General features: G+C 41.5%; 2 protein-coding genes across 2 annotated transcripts; both read right to left on the reverse strand.

Annotated features, from left to right (window-relative positions):
• Window positions 1-9,618: 9,618 nt before the first annotated feature.
• LOC311142216 (stonustoxin subunit beta-like) lies at window positions 9,619-10,202 on the reverse strand (the record flags this gene model as incomplete). Its single annotated transcript, XM_084177817.1, has 1 exon — window positions 9,619-10,202. A coding segment is annotated over one exon (537 nt), but the record flags the coding sequence as incomplete, so codon positions are not given.
• Window positions 10,203-15,228: 5,026 nt separating this feature from the next.
• Window positions 15,229-21,753, reverse strand: LOC311098967 (NLR family CARD domain-containing protein 3-like; the record flags this gene model as incomplete). Its single annotated transcript, XM_084139537.1, has 4 exons — window positions 15,229-15,397; window positions 18,859-19,032; window positions 19,318-21,115; window positions 21,570-21,753. The coding sequence occupies 3 exons, from the start codon at window positions 21,751-21,753 to the stop codon at window positions 18,867-18,869; spliced, it is 2,148 nt and encodes a 715-aa protein (XP_083995663.1). The 3' UTR covers window positions 15,229-15,397; window positions 18,859-18,866.
• Window positions 21,754-25,718: the final 3,965 nt, after the last annotated feature.

The raw sequence follows: 25,718 nt of genomic DNA on the forward strand, positions 1-25,718 counted from the left end.
AAAGGAGGTATTTACTGACATCCGATTGGTTACTGACATTTAATGGCACTTTCCGGCAACCTGATTGGTTACTGGCATTTAATGGCACTTTCCGGCAACCTGATTGGTTAAAAGGCCTCACGTGCCGCACAGCACTTCCTTGTTTGAAAATATCTCCCGCGAGGAATCCATGTAAAGAGAGACAAAATGAGAAAATCTCGAAGAATATACCTACAGTATGTGGATAAAAAATAGGCGATCTCAGTTAGCCAATGCGAGAAAAGCAGTGAATGAAAGAAAACATGAGCCTGATCAGCCGATCCAGGCAGTGGCAGTACAGGTAGAGGAGGAAAAGGAGGAGGCCGGCAGCAGCGTGTCGAGACGCACATTAGTTGAGATGAAGATGACAGCTAGCAGCGATCAACCAGACAGACAGACAGCCAACAGTGGCTTTTATTCCACATGTCACAAAGAAACCAACTTGTACATGATTTGATTTGCCCTAAGTGTCTAAACACTGGACTGAAAATCACCATAGACCCCCACCAACCAGGGATTCTGTAATTCTGTCATGATAGAATGTGCACCCTGAGAAGGTGATCGTGATGCATTTAGGAGGAGTGTTTCCACTTCCTCCAGGCTGCAGGAGGGCTCCAGGGGAGATGTGGCATTTTATATAAATGTGAGGATGGTTCTTCTAGCACACGAACTTGGACTTGGTTATGCAGCTCTAAAGAAAATTAACAAAGTCCTAGGGATTCCTTCCCTGAGTCTCAGCTCATATCAGAGACATGACAGGAGAGTGACAGGTCAATAAAAAGGGAGAGTAGCCCATTATTGTCAGGTGACTTGCTGTGGATAAATAATATTTAGTAGCCAACTGGGATTACTGAGAAATTAGCTTTACATAAAGGAAATGCATGCTGATATGCTAATATGTACATAGGGTAACATGCTGATATGCTAATATGTACATAGGGTAACATGCTGATATGCTAATATGTACATAGGGTAACATGCTGATATGCTAATATGTACATAGGGTAACATGCTGATATGCTAATATGTACATAGGGTAACATGCTGATATGCTAATATGTACATAGGGTAACATGCTGATATGCTAATATGTACATAGGGTAACATGCTGATATTTAGTCCTGCAGTTATGACTGTAATGTCGACAGACATCATAATAAGTACTTTTTCCCCCCACTTTAGTAGCAGAGATTCAGAGAGGGCAACAGCCAATGGGGAGTGCTGCAAAGCTAATTAGAATAGGCAGATATAGACCCAGACATAGCAGAGTTGCTGAAGGAGGATGAGGATGCCATCATAGACATTCATGGATCCTTTGATGTCTCTTGGCACAAGAGAGGATTCACTTCCAACTACGGGATAGGTGTGTTCATTGGTGCTGGTACCAGCCAGCCCTAGAAAATGGTGAAGATCCACCCAGTCGCAAAAAAAATGGAGGCCATACATTCTTTAATTGAGAGGATGCACAGAAAATGGTACCTGTATATCACAGGATGTCAAATGATAACGTCCTCAAAAGAATGTAACACGGAGAAACCCAGAATGCAAATGAATGTCTGAACTCTAATATGGTCGTGACGCCCCAAAACTGTCTTCTTGGGCAAAAGCCTCATTGCCAGTATGGCAGTAGCCACGTTCAATGAGGGAGCCACTGCTATATCAGATGGGATGGACTAATTGTGTATTGGCAGCACTTTGGCGACACTGGAAGCAATCAGAGAGGAGTTGTGAGAGCTGATGCTGCTTCAATGGAGTGTGACAAGGGGAGGCGCAGGTCACATGACACAGTCAAGAAACTAAGGCAGCACCAGCAACAACTCAAAGAGGGCCGTACATATGGGGCAGGCATAGCTGATTACTGTTCTGCACATTTCAACAGCCATACAAAAGCCTTGGATGTGACAAATTGAGCAAAGTGATATGAGAATTTGCCCAAAACTGCATATTTGCCCTACAGACCAGTATTCAAAGCAAATGCTCTATTGCTTGAAACAAATGTATTAAACATGCTGATGTATTTGTAAAAGGTATATTTGATGTTTATTTGTAAGTTTAGAAGTGATATATGAGTGGCGCAATGGTCTAAGGCACTGCATCGCAGTGCTAACTGTGCAACTAAAGATCCTGGTTCGAATCCAGGCTCTGTTGCAGCCGGCCGCGACCGGGAGACTCATGGGCGGCGCACAATTGGCCCAGTGTTGTCCAGGGTAGGGGAGGGAATGGCCGGCAGAGATGTAGCTCAGTTGATAGAGCATGGCGTTTGCAACGCCAGGGTTGTGGGTTCGATTCCCACGGGGGGCCAGTATAAAAAAAATAAAAAAATGTTATCACTAACTGTAAGTCGCTCTGGATAAGAGCGTCTGCTAAATGACTAAAATGTAAATATATGAAAAAGAGATTAATTTAAGTGACGTAAATGGTCATATTTATGGAAAGTACATTTTAATTGTAGTCTGTGGTGTTTGGCATTACAGTTGTTCTCAATTACTAAAACACAATTTCTGAAACCTTGCTCCATTTCCTGAAAACATTAAACACAAAACTTCAAGCACTATTTACAAAACCTCTGACTCCTCTCGCAAAATGAAACATTCGCCCTCAAAACTGTTTTTACCTGTGTTCAAAATCAAACACTGCTCTCAAATCATAAACAAAGTGATCAAAATGATAAACACTCTCAAGCAGTCAGTAAACAACACACCGAAAAATAGAAAACACATTGTTCAAAACATACAGTTCTCAGGGAGAAGGACATTTTTAATCTCAAAACAAATTTCATATTTTTCCGTCATTGTCTTTTGATGAACGAAAACATGTTCTATTAGCTCAAAATGGATCAGAAATTACTACTCTGCTTTGCTCTTTGCAATTTAGTTTTTTGTTCTTCCTCCTCCTTGTACCCCTATTTTTACAGTACTGTACCCTGCATCTCACAAACTTGTCCTTTGTCTCTGTGATACTGTATAATGTCCTTCCACCTGCATGTGGCAGCCTTGCAATTCTACAAAAAGTAGTTGTGCAGTTACAAAACATATTCATGCAGTACAATACATACAGTGATTCACTTTACAAACGTCTATTGAAACAGCTGCATATAGTGTAGTACAGTACATTTGCAATTACAAAAATACAGTAGTACACTGTACCTGTTCTCTTCTCTGAATGTCCTTACTATGGTGGACACAGAACATCGGCTCAAATTGGGTTGCACTCTAAGTCCTGCTTCCCTCATTGTCAGTCCATGGACAAGAACATGGTCTATGACTGTTGCTCGAATTTCATCAGATATTTCCACTCTTTGTCTTCCTCTTCCTCTTCGTCCTCCTCTTCCTCTTTCTTGCCCTCCTCCTCCTCCTCCTCTTCCCCCTCATCGCCCACCTCGCATACGCACTCGTCCTCGTCCTCTCACATTGTTTCTTCTATCCATTCTCAGACTTTCTCCTTCCCACCTTCAACAACCTGTTTGCTCTCTGAACTGCCTTATATTGGTTGTGTCGCATCATTTGAAACAGGTTAAATCAATTTTGAGTGGTTGTGTTCAATCAATGACATGTGTTCTCTATTTGTGTTTGATTGTTGCCTCTTGTGTTTACCAGTATGGATGACATGTGCATTAGAGTGCAAAATGTGTTTGGAGAATGAGAATGTGTTTAGAGTTTTGATGAAAAGTCTAAGTGAGATCTGCATATTGTGTTTTACCATGTGAAATGGTTTAAGGTATTGACAACAGACTGCATAATTAGCTAAATGAGTCCAGGCAACTGAGAACTTTGTTCAGCCAATGGGTTTTAGTGTTTTAGCAATTGAGAAAAACTGTAATGCCACAGGGGGGCAACAGTGTCCAACTGATCAGGGAAACCCAGTTGGCAGGACGTTAATGCCCTGGCATTTGCTGGCCAGTAATAATGCTTAAAGATGGGGAGGTCTAAGACGCCACTTTCCTTGGGCTTTTGCAAGTGGGCTTTACGAATACGATGGTTTTTGTAACCCCAGACAAATGACAAGATTGCAGAGTCCAAAGTCTTAAAAAATTATGAGGTAAGACAAATAGGAAGATTCTGGCAAAGATAAAGTGTAACAAAGTGAAAATTTAAAGTTTCCATCAACCTCGGTGCAATGTAGACATCAAAGAACGGTGCAGTTCGTGGTAGAGTAGTGGGTGAAACCATTCACTTCAGGAAAAGGGGTGATATAGATAAAGTTTCCTTTCATTTTGTGTTACTGAATTCATAAACATATTTGCTGCCATTGTAGTAAGGTTGGTAATACGAGAGGTCTTCGGACTTAGCATTTTTTGTACTATTTTCTTTTGAAAGAACAACTAGTGGGTTTGGAGTGCTTCTCCCCTATTTGGGAAGTTGGTCTGCCTGCTCCTCAGTCTGAGAGAGATATTCTGAGAGCAGGTTAGTGTTCCTCTGTATAGAAGTTGGTTACAAAAGGAACCTGGGAAGAGAAACCATTTTTATGGCATTAATGCGCCCCATCATAGAAAGAGGCAATATTCCCCAGCTCTCTATGTTTTGTTTTAGCTTTTGCAACCAGATCACTGTAGTTAAGCTTGAAGATAAACTTTGGGTTTCTAGGTATGTTTAGACCCAGGTAAGTTAAGTGATCATGCACCACTTTAAATGGTATCCTCTCTAGCTCACTTGTTGTAAAATTATCTGAGATACACATGAGGTCACTTTTTCCCCAATTTATTGAATTTCCAGATAGTTTGCCAAATGAATTGATTAAGTCTAGTAGGTTAGGGACAGAGGCTACTGGGTCTGAGAGGTATACAAGCACATCGTCTGCATATAACGAAATTATGCTTTCTATAGCTCAATTGGTAGAGCATGGCGCTTGTAACGTCAAGATAGTGGGTTCAATCCCCGGGACCACCCATACGTAAAAATGTATGCACACATGACTGTAAGTCGCTTTGGATAAAAGCGTCTGCTAAATGGCTTATTATTATTATTATTATTATTATTATTATTATTGTTATTATTGTTATTATTCTTATATGTTTCCTACTTTAAGATCTTGGATATTAGGATGATCCCTTATTTGTATCGCCAGGGGTTCGAGGGAGACAGCAAGAGCAGAGGACTGAGTGGGCAACCCTGCTGGACCGATCTAGGTAGTTCAAAGGGACTGGATTTGTCTCTGTTGGTCAGAATAGAGGATGTTGGGCAGGCGATCTCCTCCAGTCACATGTCATTCCCTTTTGTTTTATGGCAGACTCATATAAAATAATATGACCTCTCATAACCACTTGAAAAGGCTCCTATAGTGTAGAATCAGATACCACTCCTGTGTCATTAGTCTTTGGCTCGGATGCATATTTGATGTGGTTGAAATACTGTCATCTTTTCTGATGCTGATAAAGACAGGGGCCGTCTGTTAAGGTGCTAACTGCACAGTGTAGCTACAGGTTATACACTGAGTGGACTAAATATTCACAACACTGTTATGACCAGTTTCTCTGGTATCTCGTACTTCAGGATGGAAGAGAGTAGTCGACCACTTAGATGGAGAGTTGATTCATTGTTATTTAATGGTTACAGTACTGGATTCAATGACAAGCGGTACGGGCGTAGCCTCTTGTCATCTGAATGACTTCCATAGAAAACCTCTCAGTTTATATAACGCTCTCCGAGCTACTTCCATCCCACAGTTGCCAACCATTATTGAGTGTCACTCATCTCCTACAATAGGATCCCCATACATAGTATCGTGTGGCACCCAGAGCCAGGCCATTCCATCACGTACTCTTTCTAAGATTAGCAACAGTGGCCCCTAATCTATCTTGGCACGCCGACCTTCTGGCCACCCATCCGTGACCGACACAACACATGGCGTGTCCTTCTCCTCTCTCTCACCTACAGCTGATGACTTTAAAGACATTAATAAATGCTGTATCAAAAGACGTTATATCAAACACCTTCCTAATATTGGGTTACCTCCCCACTTTTGCCCTCAGAACAGCCTCAATTCGTCAGGACATGGACTCTACAAGGTGTTGAAAGCGTTCCACAGGGATGCTGGCCCATGCTGATGCCAATTCTTCCCACAGTTGTGTCAAGTTGGCTGGATGTCCTTTGTGTGGTGTACCATGAGCGTGAAAAACCCAGCAGCATTGCAGTTCTTGACACAAACCGGTGTGCCTGGCACCTACTACCATACCCCGTTCAAAGGCACTTCAATATTTTGTCTTGCCCATTCTCAATTGTCTCCAGGCTTAAACATCCTTCTTTAACCTGTCCCGTCCCCTTCATCTACAAGTGACATCAATAAGGGATCATAGCTTTCACCTGGATTCACCTGCTCGGTCTGTCATGGAAAGAGCAGGTGTCCTTAATGTTTTGTCCACTTAAGTGTAAATTGCACAATAATGATCCATTGATGGATTGTCTTATGTAGTCTATTGTTTTCTCTGTATTGAACCTGCCTGCCACCCACCCGCCTGGGGACTGTGGGTTATGAGACAACCCCCGCATCACTAGCTTGCATGTTCTGCAGCCTTGTAGAGATAGGGAGGGGATGACTGGGAGGCAGTTGGCATTTATTGTCATGAATCTTGCCCTGGAGGCAGTTCTGCAAAGTGGTCACTAGCTGGCACAGGCAAAAAGTAATAATATCTGATTTTAATGCTAACCTTAACCTCACTGCTAACCCTTACCTGGGTTCCTGAGTGGCGCAGTGGTCTAAGGCCACTAGAAATCCTGGTTCGAATCCAGGCTCTGTCGCAGCCGGCCGCGACCGGGAGACTCATGGGCAGCGCACAGTTGTCCAGGGTAGGGGAGGGAATGGCCGGCAGGGATGTAGCTCAGTTGATAGAGCATGGCGTTTGCAACGCCAGGGTTGTGGGTTCGATTCCCATGGGGGACCAGTATGAAAAATAAAATAAAAATTTATTCACTAACTGTAAGTCGCTCTGGATAAGAGCGTCTGCTATAAAATGACAAAAAAACTTTTTTATTAATATATTTTCCACAAATGTTTACGATATAGTCCAATTTTGACTATGCAGCTGGCATATCTAGAGGAAATCGTGCAGTTCTGCCTCCAGGGCAAAATTCATGACAAAAGTCAACCTGTGACTGGGAGAGGACAATGTAAAATCGATAACGAAATTGTTTTCACTATTAACGTGCTTTGTCTTGTTTCAAGTATGTTTTATTATGAAAAGTACAATTTATCTATGTACAATTGTACAATTATGGAGCATATGTCCATATACAATTAGTTTTCCAACATAAAAGACATAAAAAAATTATCACATTGGTATTTTAAGTGTTATTGTAAGAGTTTCAATGTTTAAACAGAGGATACATCTACAACTTATCCAGAACGCTGCAGCCCATCTGGTGTTCAACCTTCCCAAGTTCTCTCATGTCACCCCGCTCCTCCGCACACTCCACTGGCTTCCAGTTGAGGCTCGCATCTACTACAAGACCATGGTGCTTGCCTACGGAGCTGTGAGGGGAACGGCACCTCCTTACCTTCAGGCTCTGATCAGACCCTACACCCAAACGAGGGCACTACGTTCATCCACCTCTGGCCTGCTGGCCCCCCTACCTCTACGGAAGCATAGTACCCGCTCAGCCCAGTCAAAGCTATTCGCTGCTCTGGCACCCCAATGGTGGAACAAGCTCCCCCACGACGCCAGGACAGCAGAGTCACTGACCACCTTCCGGAGACACTTGAAACCCTACCTCTTTAAGGAATACCTGGGATAGTATAAAAGTAATCCTTCTACCCCCCCCCCCCCCCCCCCCCCCACCCCCCCCCCCCCCCCCATCAAAAAAAAAGTGGTAGTCCCACTGGCTATCATAAGTTGAATGCACCAATTTGTAAGTCGCTCTTACAAATTGCAACAATTGTTGGAGCTCATACAGGACAGTACATACCAGTGGAGGCTGCTGAGGGGAGGACGGCTCATAATAATGGCTGGAACGGAGCCAATTAAATGGCATCAAACACATGGAAACCATGGAAAACATGTATTTGATGTATTTGATACCATTCCACTCAATCCGCTCCAGCCATTACAAGCCTCTCCTCCCCAACTAAGGTCCCACCAACCTCCTGTGGTACATACACACAAACAGTAAAATATATCATAAGAACATCAATAAAAAATGCAAAGTGGTAAAAGATCATAAAAGGAAAAAAATGTTCAGTCATGTTCTAAAAGTCTGATGGAAACAGTTTAGGTTGCTTGATTTAACAGGCAGATAGAACTGGGATAGAAGCTGTTCTGGAACCTGGGATCCAGAAACTGCCTAGCAACCACTGGTCCTCACTAGACTGGTGCCCTGCATGTCTATTTGTTCATTGGAGTTTATCAGGTTTTGAAGTGATGTCTCTGTTTGTTGGACACTTAGTGCTGGAATGAGGAGTCTGTTTGTTCCCAATTCTATCAGAAATGATGGTCCTCATTTGAAGGTCCTGTGTCAAGGTCCTCACTATTATAGGAAGATGTGTGAGTGTGTGTGCAGTGTGTGTGTGTGTTCAGTGTGTGTGTGTGTGTGTGTGTGTGTGTCCAATGTGTGTGTGTGTGTCCAGTGTGTGTGTGTGTGTCCAGTGTATGTGTCCTGTGTGTGTTTGTGTCCTGTGTGTGTGTGTGTGTTTCCAGTTTGTGTGTGTCCAGTGTGTGTGTGTGTCCAGTGTATGTGTCCTGTGTGTGTTTGTGTCCTGTGTGTGTGTGTGTGTGTGTGTCCAATATGTGTGTGTGTGTCTCCTGTGTGTGTCCAGTGTGTGAGTGTGTATGTGTGTGTGTCAAGTGTGTGTGTGTGTGTGTGTCCAGTGTGTGTGTGTGTGTGTGTGTGTGTGTGTGTGTGTGTGTGTGTGTGTGTGTGTGTGTGTGTGTGTGTGTGTGTGTGTGTGTGTGTGTGTGTGTGTGTGTGTTTCCAGTGTGTGTGTGTCCAGTGTTTGGGTGTCCAGCATGTGTGTGTGTGTCCAGTGTGTGTGTGTGTGTCCAGTGTGTGTGTGTGTCCAGTCTGTGTGTTTCCAGTGTTTGTGTGTCCAGCATGTGTGTGTGTCCAGTGTGTGTGTGTGTGTCCAGTGTGTGTGTTTGTGTGCCCAGTGTTTGTGTGTGTGTGTGTACCAGATTGTGTATGTGTCCAGTGTGTGTGTGTGTGTCCCCGGTGTGTGTGTGTGTCCGGTGTGTGTGTGTGTGTCCAGTGTGTGTGTGTCCAGTGTCTGTGTGTTCAGTGTGTGTGTCTCCATTGTGTGTGTGTGTCCAGTGTGTGTGTGTGTGTCCAGTGTGTGTGTGTCCAGTATGTGTCCAGTGTTTGTGTGTCCAGCATGTGTGTGTGTCCAGTATGTGTGTCCAGTGTGTGTCTGTGTGTGTGTCCAGTGTGTGTGTGTGTGCCCAGTGTGGGTGTCCTGTGTGTGTGTGTGTGTGTGTCCAGTGTGTGTTTGTGTCCGGTGTATGTGTGTGTCCGGTGTGTGTGTGTGTGTGTGTGTGTGTGTGTGTGTCCAGTGTGAGTGTGTGTGTGTGTGTCCAGTGTGAGTGTGTGTCCAGTGTGTGTGTGTTTGTGCAGTGTGTGTGTGTGTGTCCAGTTTGTGTGTGTGTCCAGTGTGTGTCCAGTTTGTGTGTGTGTGTGTGTGTGTGTGTGTGTGGGTGTGTGTGTGTGTGTGTCAGTGGTTATTATTTACAGGGACACTGAGGAGTCATCATGAACCCAAAACCCTGGATAGAGGGGCTCAGTGAATGTGGAGTGGAATGTGTTGAGGTGGGTCAGTGTGTCAGAGGAGACTCTGTAGAAGGACAGAGTGCCGGCTGGCCAGTCCAGATACACTCCTACTCTGTGGGAGCTGGAGGAGGGGACGTCTATGGTAGTGGACTTATTATTGTGCCAGGCAGAGTAACTGTTGTCAGAGTAGAACAGACTCCAGGACTTGTCATTCCATCCAAGACAACAGTCATTACCCCTTCCTCTCCTGCTGATTCCTTTATATGCCACTCCTATACCAGCCCCTCTCCCACTCCACTCTACCTCCCAGTAACAGCGCCCAGTCAGACCCTCTCTACACAGCACCTGTCTATAGACCTCAAATCTCTCTGGATGATCAGGATACGGCTGCTCCTCTCTCCTACATGTCACCTTTCTGTTCTCCTCAGACAGAGAGAGGAGTCTGTTTACTGTGTTTAGGTCCAGTGTGAGATCACAGACATCTGATGGATGAAACCAGACACAATATTAGAAATCATCATCATCCTGAACACACACACACAAACACTGGACACACACAAACACACACTGGACAAACACTTACAGGGCACACACACACACTGGACACACACACACAAACTGGACACACACACAGGACACACACACTGGACACGCACACACACTGGATAAACACAGATAATGGACACACACACTCACATACACTGGACACACTTTCACACACATTGAACACACAGACACACACACACACTGGACACACACACACACTTAACACACAAACACATCCTGAACACACACACACCGGATACACACTCACACTCACATCCTGAACAAACACACACACTGGACACACACACATATCCTGAACACACACACACATCCTGAACACACATACACATCCTGAACACACACACACAGACCGGATACACACTCACACTCACATCCTGAACACACACACACACACACACACACACACACACACACACACACACACACACACACACACACACACACACACACACACACACACACACATCCTGAACAAACACACACACTATTTAATATGACCACACACATTGTCAAAGCAACTCTTTGTAAACTTTGGTTTCCCTGATTTGTGCTTCTGTAGAACTACAGCTGATATTTAATATGACCAAGTAAGTAATGATGGTGGTCTTTGACTTTGACTTCACTTGAATTAAGACTTATTCTTAGTCATATTCTTCACAGCAGTCAACACTCACATTTTCTAAGTCCAGGTTTCATTGTGTTCTCTCCACCATGTTCCACACTGTAGCGGTAAGCAGAAGAACAGACAGTCATTGAGGGATACACCTGAACTCACACACACACACACACACACACACACACACACACACACACACACACACACACACACACACACACACACACACACACACACAGTCAGCATATAACTTTATAAAAGTCTGTGTGTGTGTGTGTGTGTCCAGTGTGTGTGTGTGTGTGTCTGTCCACTGTTAACGTTTTGTGTGTGTGTGAGGCCAGTGTGTGTGTGTGTGTCCAGTGTGTGTGTGTCCAGTGTGTGTGTGTGTGTGTGTCTGTCCTTTGTGTGTGTGTGTCCAGTGTGTGTGTGTGTGTGTGGGTCAAGTGTGTGTGTGTGGGTCCAGTGTGTGTGTGTGTGTGTGTGTATGTGTCCAGTGTGTGTGTTTGTGTGTGAGTCCGGTGTGTGTGTGTCCAGTGTGTGTGTGTCCGGTGTGTGTGTGTCCAGTGTGTGTTTCCTTTGTGTGTGTGTGTGTGTGTGTGGGGGGGGCCAGTGTGTGTTACCTTTGTGTGTGTGTGTGGGGCCAGTGTGTGTGTGTGTGTGTTTCCAGTGTGTGTGTGTGAGTGTGTGTCCAGTGTGAATGAGTTTGTGTCCAGTGTGTGTGTGTCCAGTGTGTGTGTGTGTATGTGTGTGTGACCCCAGTGTGTGTGTGTGTGTGTGTGTGTTTGTGTCCTCTGTGTGTGTGTGTGTGTGTGTGTGTGTGTGTTTCTGTCCAGTGTGTGTCTCTCTGTGTGTGTGTGTGTGTGTGTGTCCAGTGTGTGTGTGTGTGTGTGTGTGTGTGTGGGGGGGGGGTCCAGGGTCTAGTGTACACACACACACATTGGACACACACACACACACACACACACACACACACACACACAAACACACACTGGACACACACACACACAAACTGGACACACACACACTGGACACAGACACACACATACACACACACACACACACACACACACACACACACAGTCTTTATATAACTTAGTCCAAGTGGTGGCCAGAATGTTTGTCTTAACTAGCCTGATAACTCCAACATGTCTGATATGAACATTGACATAAACCCTCTACATACTTGAGTTTCTCCAGTCTGCAGTGTGGATCCTCCAGTCCAGCAGAGAGCAGTCTGACTCCTGAGTCTCCTGGGTGATTGTTACTCAGATCCAGTTCTCTCAGGTGTGAGGGGTTTGACTTCAGAGCTGAGACCAGAGAAGCACAGCCTTCCTCTGTGACTAGACAGCCTGACAGCCTGCAAAGAGTCAAATCATATTAAAACCACACTGCTATTCTTTGGTGGTGAAAATAATGGCAGTATATTTTTTCTACATTTGCAGATACATCAGTGTCCTGAAACCTGACATATCTATTCATAAATGAATGTATCATTATTAGAAATTATCAAAGTATTGTTTGTAGAGAGAAAAATATAATGTACACATATTTGAGTAGACTGACAAGAGCAGTTTAAAAAGCAGTATCAGTCAAAAGACAGACAGTGAGGTATCAGATTTAGATTGTATTGAGTATACAGTCCACACCATATCTATTTTGACAGTGAAGCTAACATTTTAAATGTGGCTCTATATTCCAGCATTTTGGATTTGAGATCAAAAGTTTCATATGAGGTGACAGTATATAATGTCACCTTTTATTTTAGGGTATTTTCATACATATCTGTTTCACCATTTAGAAATGAAAGCACTTTATGTATCTAGTCCCCCATTTGAAGAAGTCATAAGTATTTTGATAAATTCACTCATAGTGTATTAAAGTAGTCAAAAGTTTAGTATTTGGTCCCAAACTCGTTGGTTGCATTTGCAGTTGTTTTGGTTGTGTTTTGGGTTATGTTTTGCCCAATAGTAACTGAATGGTGGATGATGACTGGAGTAATTTTCTTTCTAAGTGAGTAGATAACATGTTTCTAAACACTACTAAATGAATCCTGATGATGACATGATTAAGAAAAATCATGAATGAATCATGAATAATAATGAGTGAGAAAGTTACAGAGGCTACAACAAAACATGCTAACCTCTCACCATTACCAATAACAGAGGGGGTATGATCCTTGTTCCTCAGTAACTTTCTCATTCATCATCATTCACGATTCATTCATGATTATTCATAATCATGGTAGCATCCACATGAATGTAGAAGTGTTCAGAAACATCTTCTATTCTTACTGACAATACAAGTGAAGTGACTCCAAAATGACAGGACATTATTCACCATTCAGTTACTATTGGGAAAAACATCATCCAAAACACAACCAAGACAAACTGCAAATGCATTCAACAAGTTTGTAGAATCACAAGCTTGATGTAATCACTGCAGGCAAAGAATATTGGACCAAACACTAAACTTTTGACTAAATTAATTTGTCTAAATAATTATGACTTTTCAAATGGGAGAACTACATAATAAAGTAATTTCATTTCTAAACGGTAAAATATACAGTGAGGGAAAAAAGTATTTGATCCCCTGCTGATTTTGTACGTTTGCCCACTGACAAAGACATGATCAGTCTATCATTTTAATGGTATGTTTATTTGAACAGTGAGAGACAGAATAACAACAAAAAAATCCAGAAAAACGCATGTCAAAAATGTTATAAATTGATTTGCATTTTAATGAGGGAAATAAGTATTTGACCCCTCTGCAAAACATGACTTAGTACTTGGTGGCAAAACCCTTGTTGGCAATCACAGAGGTCAGACGTTTCTTGTAGTTGGCCATCAGGTTTGCACACATCTCAGGAGGGATTTTGTCCCACTCCTCTTTGCAGATCTTCTCCAAGACATTAAGGTTTCGCGGATGACGTTTGGCAACTCGAATCTTCAGCTCCCTCCACAGATTTTCTATGGGATTAAGGTCTGGAGACTGGCTAGGCAACTCCAGGACCTTAATGTGCTTCTTCTTGAGCCACTCCTTTGTTGCCTTGGCCGTGTGTTTTGGGTCATTGTCATGCTGGAATACCCATCCACGACCCATTTTCAATGCCCTGGCTGAGGGAAGGAGGTTCTCACTCAAGATTTGATGCGGTGAAGTTGTCCTGTCCCCTTAGCAGAAAAACACCCCCAAAGCATAATGTTTCCACCTCCATGTTTGACGGTGGGGATGGTGTTCTTGGGGTCATAGGCAGCATTCCTCCTCCTCCAAACACGGCGAGTTGAGTTGATGCCAAAGAGCTCGGTTTTGGTCTCATCTGACCACAACACTTTCACCCAGTTCTCCTCTGAATCATTCAGATGTTCATTGGCAAACTTCAGACGGCCATGTATATGTGCTTTCTTGAGTAGGGGGACCTTGCAGGCACTGCAGGATTTCAGTCCTTCACGGCGTAGTGTGTTACCAATTGTTTTCTTGGTGACTATGGTCCCAGCTGCCTTGAGATCATTGACAAGATCCTCCCGTGTAGTTCTGGGCTGATTCCTCACCGTTCTCATGATCATTGCAACTCCACGAGGTGAGATCTTGCATGGAGCCCCAGGACGAGGGAGATTGACAGTTCTTTTGTGTTTCTTCCATTTGCGAATAATCGCACCAACTGTTGTCACCTTCTCACCAAGCTGCTTGGCGATGGTCTTGTAGCCCATTCCAGCTTTGTGTAGGTCTACAATCTTGTCCCTGACATCCTTGGAGAGCTCTTTGGTCTTGGCCATGGTGGAGAGTTTGGAATCTGATTGATTGATTGCTTCTGTGGACAGGTGTCTTTTATACAGGTAACAAGCTGAGATTAGGAGCACTCCCTTTAAGAGTGTGCTTCTGATCTCAGCTCGTTACCTGTATAAAAGACACCTGGGAGTCAGAAATCTTTCTGATTGAGAGGGGGTCAAATACTTATTTCCCTCATTAAAATGCAAATCAATTTATAACATTTTTGACATGCGTTTTTCTGGATTTTGTTGTTGTTATTCTGTCTCTCACTGTTCAAATAAACCTACCATTAAAATTATAGACTGACCATTTCTTTGTCAGTGGGCAAATGTACAAAATCAGCAGGGGATCAAATACTTTTTTCCCTCACTGTATATGTATGAAAATATTTAAATAAAAGGTGACATTCTGTACTGTTGCATAATATGAAACATTGTATCTAAAAACCAAATGTAAAACTGTAAGCTTCACTGTCCAAACACATATGGTGTGGACTATGTGTGCCTGGTAAACACATGTGGATCTGGTGAACAGTTATCACTTGTTGACCAACTACAGGAATACTGACCTCAGAGTCTCCAGTTTACAGTGGGGATTCCCCAGTCCAGCAGAGAGCAGCTTCACTCCTGAATCCTTCAGGTCATTGTTACTCAGATCCAGCTCTCTCAGGTGTGAGGGGTTTGACTTCAGAGCTGAGACCAGAGAAGCACAGCCTTCCTCTGTGACTAGACAGCCTGACAGCCTGCAAAGAGTCAAATATATTAAAACCACACTGCTATTCTTTGGTGGTGAAAATATATTTTTTCCACATTTTCAGATACATCAGAGTCCTGAAACCTGCCATATCTATTCATAAATGAATGTATTGTCGTATCGGGTGAACGCTGGCAATTATTGCTGATAAACAAAGGAGTCTGCTCATACTGAACCTTGATCATAAGTTTATTCATATTACAAGCTTACAGCATAAGTTTACAGACTCGCGAGGTCTGGAGAGCAGTGTCCTCCAATTCTAATGGCTGCTCTGCTCTTCTTCGTTTTTCCCCCAATTTATAAACAATGCCAAAATATGGGTGGCTCCCTCTTCTGGCCAATCACCAGTCTCCCCTGGGGCGTCATCCTCCAAACGCCACATTTGAACTAAGATCATAAAACATTTCTTTGTCCCTATAGAATAGTCATAATCTTCATACACGACAGTATCATTATTAGAAATGACAAATTATCATAATATTGCTTGTAGAGAGAAAAATATGTATAGTACAAATATTTGAGTAGACTGACCAGAGCAGTTTAAAAAGCAGTATCAGTCAAAAGACAGACAGTGAGGTATCAGACTTAGATTGTATTGAGTATACAGTCCACACCATATCTATTTTGACAGTGAAGCTAACATTTTAAATGTGGCTCTATACTCCAGCATTTTGGATTTGAGATCAAATGTTTCATATGAGGTGACAGTATATAATGTCACCTTTTATTTGAGGGTATTTTAATACATATCTGTTTCACCGTTTAGAAATGAAAGCACTTAATGTATCTAGTCCCCTCATTTGAAGAAGTCATAAGTATTCTGACCAATTCCCTCATAGTGTATTAAAGTAGTCAAAAGTTGAGTATTTGGTCCCAAACTCGTTGGATGCATTTGCAGTTTGTTTTGGTTGTGTTTTGGGTTATGTTTTGCCCGATAGTAACTGAATGGTGGATGATGACTGGAGTAATTTTCTGTCTAAGTGAGTAGATAACATGTTTCTAAACACTACTAAATTAATCCTATTGATGCCATGATTAAGAAAAATCATGAATGAATCATGAATAATAATGAGTGAGAAAGTTACAGAGGCTACAACAAAACATGCTAACCTCTCACCATTACCAATAACAGAGGGGGTATGATCCTTGTTCCTCTGTAACTTTCTCATTCATCATCATTCACGATTCATTCATGATTATTCATAATCATGGTAGCATCCACATGAATGTAGAAGTGTTCAGAAACATCTTCTATTCTTACTGACAATACAAGTGAAGTGACTCCAAAATGACAGGACATTATTCACCATTCAGTTTCTATTGGGAAAAACATCATCCAAAACACAACCAAGACAAACTGCAAATGCATTCAACAAGTTTGTAGAATCACAGGCTTGATGTAATCACTGCAGGTAAGGAATATGGGACCAAATACTAAACTTATGACTACTTTAATACAATATAAGTGAATATGTCCAAATTATTACGACATATTCAAATGGGAGAAATAGATACATAAAGTTATTTCATTTCTAAACGGTAACACAGATATGTATGAAAATATCCTCAAATAAAAGGTGACATTATATACTGTCACCTAATATGAAGCATTTTATCTCAAATCCAAAATGATGGAGTATAGCACCAAATGTAAAACTGTAAGCTTCACTGTCCAAACACATATGGTGTGGACTTTGTGTGCCTGGTAAACACATGTGGATCTGGTGAACAGTTATCACTTGTTGACCAACTACAGGAATACTGACCTCAGAGTCTCCAGTTTACAGTGGGGATTCCCCAGTCCAGCAGAGAGCAGCTTCACTCCTGAATCCTTCAGGTCATTGTTACTCAGGTCCAGCTCTCTCAGGTGTGAGGGGTTTGACTTCAGAGCTGAGACCAGAGAAGCACAGCCTTTCTCTGTGAGTCCACAGCCTGACAGCCTACAAAGAGATCATCATGATTTCACAAACTGTTAATATAACACCAGTAGTGTAGAAGGACAATGGCAGATGCATTTGGTTTATTCTCTTAAACAACATATAGATTCATCTTCCGTCTCCTAGAATTGTATGGTCATAATGTTATACTAATGTGAAAATCAATTCATTGATTAAATGTGTCCTGAAACCTGCCATATCTATTAATAAATGGATGTTTTATTATTAGAAATGACAAATTATGAAAGTATTGCTTGTAGATAGAAACATGCATATTACAAATATTTGAGTAGACTGACCAGAGCAGTTTAAAAAGCAGTATCAGTCAAAAGACAGACAGGGAGGTATCAGATTTAGATTGTATTGAGTATACAGTCCACACCATATCTATTTTGACAGTGAAGCTAACATTTTAAATGTGACTCTATACTGCAGCATTTTGGATTTGAGATCAAATGTTTCATATGAGGTGACAGTATATAATGTCACCTTTTATTTGAGGGTATTTTAATACATATCTGTTTCACCGTTTAGAAATGAAAGCACTTTATGTATCTAGTCCCCCATTTGAAGAAGTTATAAGTATTCTGACCAATTCACTCATAGTGTATTAAAGTAGTCAAAAGTTTAGTATTTGGTCCCAAACTCGTTGGTTTCATTTGCAGTTTGTTTTGGTTGTGTTTTGGGTTATGTTTTGCCCAATATTAACTGAATGGTGGATGATGACTGGAGTAATCTTCTGTTTAAGTGAGTAGATAACATGTTTCTAAACACTACTAAATTAATCCTGATGATGCCTTGATTAAGAAAAATCATGAATGAATCATGAATAATAATGAGTGAGAAAGTTACAGAGGCTACAACAAAACATGCTAACCTCTCACCATTACCAATAACAGAGGGGGTATGATCCTTGTTCCTCTGTAACTTTCTCATTTATCATCATTCACAATTCATTCATGATTATTCATAATCATGGTAGCATCCACATGAATGTAGAAGTGTTCAGAAACATCTTCTATTCTTACTGACAATACAAGTGAAGTGACTCCAAAATGACAGGACATTATTCACCATTCAGTTTCTATTGGGAAAAACATAATCCAAAACACAACCAAGACAAACTGCAAATGCATTCAACAAGTTTGTAGAATCACAAGCTTGATGTAATCACTGCAGGCAAAGAATATTGGACCAAACACTAAACTTTGGACTAAATTAATTTGTCCAAATAATGAAATACTTTTTCAAATGGGAGAACTAGATGCATTAAGTGCTTTAATTTCTAAACGGTAAAATATATATGAATATCCTCAAATAAAAGGTGACATTACATACTGTTGCCTAATATGAAACATTCTATCTCAAATCCAAAATGCTGGAGCATAGCACCAAATGTAAAACTGTAAGCTTCACTGTCCAAACACATATGGTGTGGACTATGTGTGCCTGGTAAACACATGTGGATCTGGTGAACAGTTATCACTTGTTGACCAACTACAGGAATACTGACCTCAGAGTCTACAGTTTACAGTGGGGATTCCCCAGTCCAGCAGAGAGCAGCTTCACTCCTGAATCCTTCAGGTCATTGTTACTCAGGTCCAGCTCTCTCAGGTGTGAGGGGTTTGACTTCAGAGCTGAGACCAGAGAAGCACAGCCTTCCTCTGTGACTCCACAGCCTGACAACCTGACAGAGAGATCATCATGATTTCACAAACACACTGTTAATTTAACACCAGTAGTGTAGAAGGACAATGGCAGATGCATTTGGTTTATTCTCTTAAACAACATATATATTAATATTCTGTCTCCTAGAATTGTATGGTCATATTGTTATACTAATATGAACATCAATGCATTGATTCATTATGTTTCTCAATATATATTATATACATATTATAATACATCTATTTCTCTAAACTGAATATTTCTTCCTGATGATTAGTACTTAAATGTCATTGTATGTACTCACAGAGCAGCTCTGGAGGCTTTGACCACTGGCAGCAGCCTCAGAAGACCTTCCTCTGATCTGGAGTATTTCTTCAGGTCAAACACATCCAGCTCATTTTCTGAAGTCAGCAGCACAAAGACCAGAGCTGACCACTGTGCAGGTGACAGTTTGGCTTCTGAGAGACTTCCTGAGCTCAGGTAGCTTTGGATCTCCTCCACTAGAGAATGGTCCTTTAGTTCATTCAGACAGTGGAACAGATTGATGCACCTCTCTGGAGAGGGATTCTCCCTGATCTTCTCATTGATGTACTTGACTGTTTCTTCATGGCTCTGTGAGCTGCTTCTTGTCTTTGTCAGTAGACCTCGTAAGTGCTTCTGATTGGACTCCAGTGAGAGGCCCAGAAGGAAGCGGAGGAAAAGGTCCAGGTTTCCTGTCTCACTTTGTAAGGCTTTATCCACAGCACTCTTGTAGACAGTAACTACAGGCTTGTCTCTGGACTGCGCAAAAAAGTAGCTGAACATTGATTGAGGTTTGGCCATTAGATTCTCATTGTTGTTGATGAATGAGAGGAACACATATACTGCAGCCAGAAACTCCTGAATGCTCAGATGCACGAAGCAGTACACCTTTTCCTGGTACAGCCCACATTCCTCTTTAAAGATCTGTGTGCACAATCCTGAGTACACTGAGGCTTCATTGACATCAATGCCAGCCTCTTTCAAGTCTTTTTTATAGAAAATCAGATTGCCCTCAACAAGCTGTTGAAAAGCCAGTTTTCCCAGTGACAGAATGCTCTCTTTATTCCAGTGTGGACCTGTCTCTTCTTTCCCAAGATACTTTTCATTCTTCTGTTTGGTATGAAACTCCACAAGGTGTGAGTACATCTCAGTCAGAGTCTTGGGCATCTCTTCTCTCTTATGTTTCAGCATGTGTTCAAGGACTATTGCAGAAATCCAACAGAAGACTGGAATGTGGCACATGATGTGGAGGCTCCTTGATGTCTTTATGTGTGAGATGATTCTGCTGGCCAGGTCCTCATCACTGAATCTCTTCCTGAAGTACTCTTCCTTCTGTGGGTCATTGAACCCTCGTACCTCTGTCACCTGGTCAACACACCCTGAAGGGATCTTATTGGCTGCTGCAGGTCGGGTAGTTATCCAGAGGAGAGCAGAGGGAAGCAGATTTCCCTTGATGAGATTTGTCAGCAGAACATCCACTGAGGTTGACTTTGTGACGTCACAACAGATCTTGTTCTTCTGGAAGTCTAGGGGCAGTCGGCACTCATCCAGACCATCAAAGATGAACAGAACTTTGTACTTGTCGTAGTTGGAGAATCTTGATTCTTTGGTTTCCATTGAGAAGTGATTGAGAAGTTCAATGAAAGTGTGTTTTTCCCTGTTCATCAAATTCAGCTCCCGAAAAGGGAATGAAAATACAAATTGGACATCCTGATTTGCTTTTCCTTCAGCCCAGTCCAGAATGAACTTCTGCACAGAGACTGTTTTTCCAATGCCAGCGACTCCCTTTGTCAGCACAGTTCTGATAAGTTTGTCTTGTCCAGTTAAGGGTTTGAAGATGTCGTTACATTTGATTGCCGTCTCTGGTCTTGCTTGTTTCCTGGTTGTTGTCTCAATCTGTCTCAGCTCATGTTCATTGTTGACCTCTCCTGTTCCACCCTCTGTGATGTAGAGCTCTGTGTAGATCTTATTGAGAAGTGTTGGGTTTCCTTGTTTAGCGATCCCCTCAAATACACATTGAAACTTCTTCTTTAGATTAGATTTGAGTTCACGTTGGCAAATCACAGCAAGCTCATCTGAATCTAGAAATAACACAGAGGATATTAATATTACGTCTGTTTTAAAGCCTACAGTATTCTAGGACTGTTATAACGTTTTAAATTATAATCATTTCTTCGCTTAACTGACTGTATAAATGTGTAAATGTTTTCATAATGCATTACAGACTGGTGTGACTGATTTATATAATTATTGGTATTCTCTCTCTCTCTCTCTCTCTCTCTCTCTCTCTCTCTCTCTCTCTCTCTCTCTCTCTCTCTCTCTCTCTCTCTCTCTCTCTCTCTCTCTCTCTCTCTCCTCTTCTCTCTGTCTAAATTAATCACCACAACACATCCCTGCTGCTACTTGATGAGGTCACTAGGTGTTGTGTTAAGGCTGCTACAATATCATTTAGTTACACAGCTACTTTAGCTGTACTTTAGCTACAGCTTTTAAATGTTCTAAAACAGCATTCAACATGAGGCAGACAGCTCTTACTTTTCTCCAGTGTGTCAGCAAGCTCCTTCTGGTTCATTTTCCTCAGGATGTGCAGTGTGATCTTCAGAGCCCCCTCTCTGGCACTGCTCTCCTGCTTCTCATCTTCAGCATCCACCACTTCCTTATCCTGCTTCTGACTCTCAAAGCCTTCTGGGAGTTCTGGACTAAGAATCCTCTTGATCATCTTCAGCTCGTTCTTCACAAATGTTATAATATTCTCTTCAAGCAACTGAAAAAAAATCAAGTCAATAAGTTAAGCAAGCGACTAAATGCTTTCTCATTAACACATTAATGAATGATTGACAGATCAACTTTACTTGAGGTAAACAAAAACATATGTACATAACAGGAACACATACACTGAATATGGAGGCCAGGTCTGTTTGATGACTCTGGGAAGACTGACCACTGAGAATCTCTGACTCTGATCTCTCCTGTTGGTTTCTGGGGACAAAACATCAGATTACATCTCCTCATCCAGGGAGTACACACACACACACACACACACACACACGCACACACACACACACACACACACAAACACACACACACACACACACACAGGGAGGGAATGTTGTGTTAGTTTAATATTGTTTTAGGACTATGAAAATGGAAAAAAGGTTTAGCCTATGGATTATGAAAACAACAAAAATAAATGTGAAAATGGGAGAGGAGAAATGACTAGAGACAGTGTTGTTTAACTCACTGACCATGACCCATGAGTTCTTCTTACCTTTGTTCACTAGAAAAGTCTCCCTCTCTAAAGGTCATAGGTAGATCCATAGACCAGTCACTCTTCATGGACACACAGCTGGGTACAGGGGAGGCTGGTCTCTCCTGCTTGATTGGACTTCAACACAACAGAGACACACATTACATCTCTCATCTACTCTGAGCTCAGATGGGGAAACAAGAGTTTCATTCCAAAACGCTATATATCCATTTTCAGAAATGTTCGTAAATTAGCTTTTATTGTTTGAAGAAATTATGAAAGAGATTGGAGACATGTATTTGTTTAAAATCTGCCTCACTCTCAGAGAAATAAGTAGTACTGCTTAGTTTTACACAGTAATAATATATATCTGCCTCACTCTCAGATAAATAAGTAGTACTGCTAGGTTTTACACAGTCAAATGTGACCGACCGGCTCGATTCGGTCTTATGTAGCAAAATTTGAAATTGTGTTTTTTTACATTGGATAAAAGTAGAGACTCAGCTAGAAAAAGGTATATCATACACTATAGTTGATGAACAATGGGAAAGTAATTCTGCTTTGAAAGATGATAAACTTGTAACCTCACTTTTGAGAAAACGGCCTTTGAATGTTTTGGTTCACCTACTGGAGAGCTCTTCTTTATCTACAGTGGTGTTACTTTGGCAGATAATGTCACCCATCTAAATAAATAGTATATATATATATATATATATAGTTAACAAAATGTATGGTGTTTTTGATTTATGTCAGTTTCATTGTTTGTCATGCTATAAATGGTTATTTTATGGTCGTAACTGGTCAAATGAAATAGAAAATGTCATATTTTGAAATTCTGAGTAATTACTACTTTAGTAAGGATATACTTTATTCAGTACTACTGCAGTTACTAAATAATTCCAATAGATGGCAGCATAAGATCACGAATGACATTTCAGAAGATCAGTTTGGTTTTCTCCCTGGATACACCACCACTCCCCCTCACAGGAAAACTCCTGCACATGCTTTTTACTGTCCCTTTCCACACTGCTAACGCAACGACTGAAAAAGCATTTAATAGATTACTGTGAAGTAATATAATGATGATTCATGTTTATTATTAGCTGTTTTTATGCTCATGTTTTGAAATTATACTTCATTACTATAACGATTATCAATAAGCCTGAACATTAATTTAGTCACCTCTGGTCAAGAAAACTTATTTTCCTAGTACATTCATTTGTCAGATTCATCAACCAGCAGCGAGCACTCTGCCTTCTAGCACAAGCGAGGGGCATGTTGAGGTACATTTGCTAACCGGGAGGGTTGCATGATGTAATTTATTGGTGGGCTGGAAGACGCACTCTTGGCTTTTCTATTCCGAGGTTGTTTACTCCCAATATCAGATATTTAAAAAATGCTTGTATACTAGGGTTGAGGTTGGAGCATCTGACTAGTGATTATTTACCAGGGGTTCAACACCTGCTATAGTCACTATTTAATTGCTCTTCCAAAAGTATCACAGGCCTAAAACGAGATATATAGCTAACTAAAGTAATGAGTGACCATTTTAGAAAATCATGGGACATATAGTATTTGGTTGCATGCTATTTTATGTCAATCATATTTCTGCTTGTAGCCTGTAACTGATGCTTCGTGGTCTTATGCTGCCATCTATTGGAAATATTTATCAATTAAAAGTTATTAATTCACGTACAGACATTGGTGAGGTAGCTGAGAAATAAATTGTATTAGATCAGTCTCAAACCTGCCCCACGCCAATTGCTGGACTTTCACACAGAGGTTACTAGTTCACCCAATTCAAACCACATTTGAAAAATAAAACAAATGTGTCTTATTTATCAAGTGTTCTGTTTTGCAATTATACATATAATAAAATAACAACAAAATAATCAAAACGCTATTTAATACTATAATTGTATTTACTAAGATCATATTATTACTAAAATAGTTTCTAAAAGTGTTCTAGGCTATCCTACCCTAGAATTAGGGGTTAGCGTTATGGCTAAAATAGGTTATAAGTAGGGTAAGAGTTTCTGTAGGGCTTTATAAATACATTTGACTGAATGTTAGGTTTAGGGTTTATATGGCAAAAACAGTATGGGTTTATGGCACTCTTGCTCCTCCTTGTGGACGTATGTGGGTACTACATAACTCATTCATGACACTTGCTAGGCTCATAATCTGAGGTAGCAACTGCATCAGATCTACAAATCCATTAGCTAGACCACCCGATTAGACAACAATCACCCCATTATACCCATTTGGTTTGCAACTCAGTGAACCTGCGCAGCATTCGCTCAATTTGATGTCTACAAACAAAGATTTCGATGCATATCAAATTACCCAGCAGCCATTTAGAAACAACAAGTCGTCCAAAAAATGGTTATTTCTTAATTAAAAAATGTCTTCTGGCTGTTTAAATCGGCCACATCTTGAAAAAGACGATAGGGACATGCGTTTTGTTTAGATTGTACACTTTTTTCTTAAAACAAATATGGTTAACCATGACCAGAAAATGTTTAATGTTTGATGGCTATCCGCCAGCCATTGCATCTTCAACTCAGTCTCACCTCGCTGTTGGTGCTCACAACATGTACGCAGGTGAACAGTGTGCACGATCACCAAGTAGCCGTACCCAAACATGAGGTTAACCTACAGGGTTAACGCTCACCAAGTAGCCGTGACCTTGTTAAAAATAAGTTACCTGAGGTAAACCTACAGGGTTAACGCAGGCAGGTCTCATTGATAACAATAGTAAAGCTGGCATTGTGACGCAGAACAATGGGCTGGGAATAGAATGTTCTGAAGGCGAGTCGGTGTCACGGAGCTCAAAAGATCTAATAGGAGCTGGTAGGGTGAAAAATGACCTAAAATAAGGCCTGTTTTTTTCGAGATTACTTCATAACCAGGGACAGAAGGTAATATTATGAAACTGGGCTCCATGGCGGATGCAATGAACTAATTTTATCAGAAATAAACGTTGTAAAACATGTCACTTGAGGCGCCCCGAAAATAATATTCAAAAAGTTCAGTCCTTGGACACAGAGGGGTTAAACACTAAAGTTACCGTCCATCTAGTGAAGAGAGGAGAAACGGACAGAGGGAGCGTAGGTACCCAGCATCCGTCAACGAGAGAGGGAGAAGCCCTCCACTGTATTTAACAGGTGGAAGAAACAACCAGGGAGCTCCATCGGTCCACAAGAAATGCAGGCAGCCGGTGATGATGTAGTGGTAGCTAGGATAACTAGGATGCTGCTGGTAGAGTAGCTAGCTTAGCTAGCTGTCCCGACTTGCTTGGCTAGCTAGCAGGTCGTTCGTCTGTCCCTCGAGGATGTTGACGATTCCGGTGAACCACACAATTAAACAAGAATAGCGAGTGAAAAGGATCTGGCTACACTCATACTGTCACTGACCATTACGCAAAAAAGCAAATT

Source organism: Coregonus lavaretus (assembly GCF_964263955.1).
Source record: "Coregonus lavaretus genome assembly, chromosome: 2".
Taxonomy (NCBI): domain Eukaryota; kingdom Metazoa; phylum Chordata; class Actinopteri; order Salmoniformes; family Salmonidae; genus Coregonus; species Coregonus lavaretus.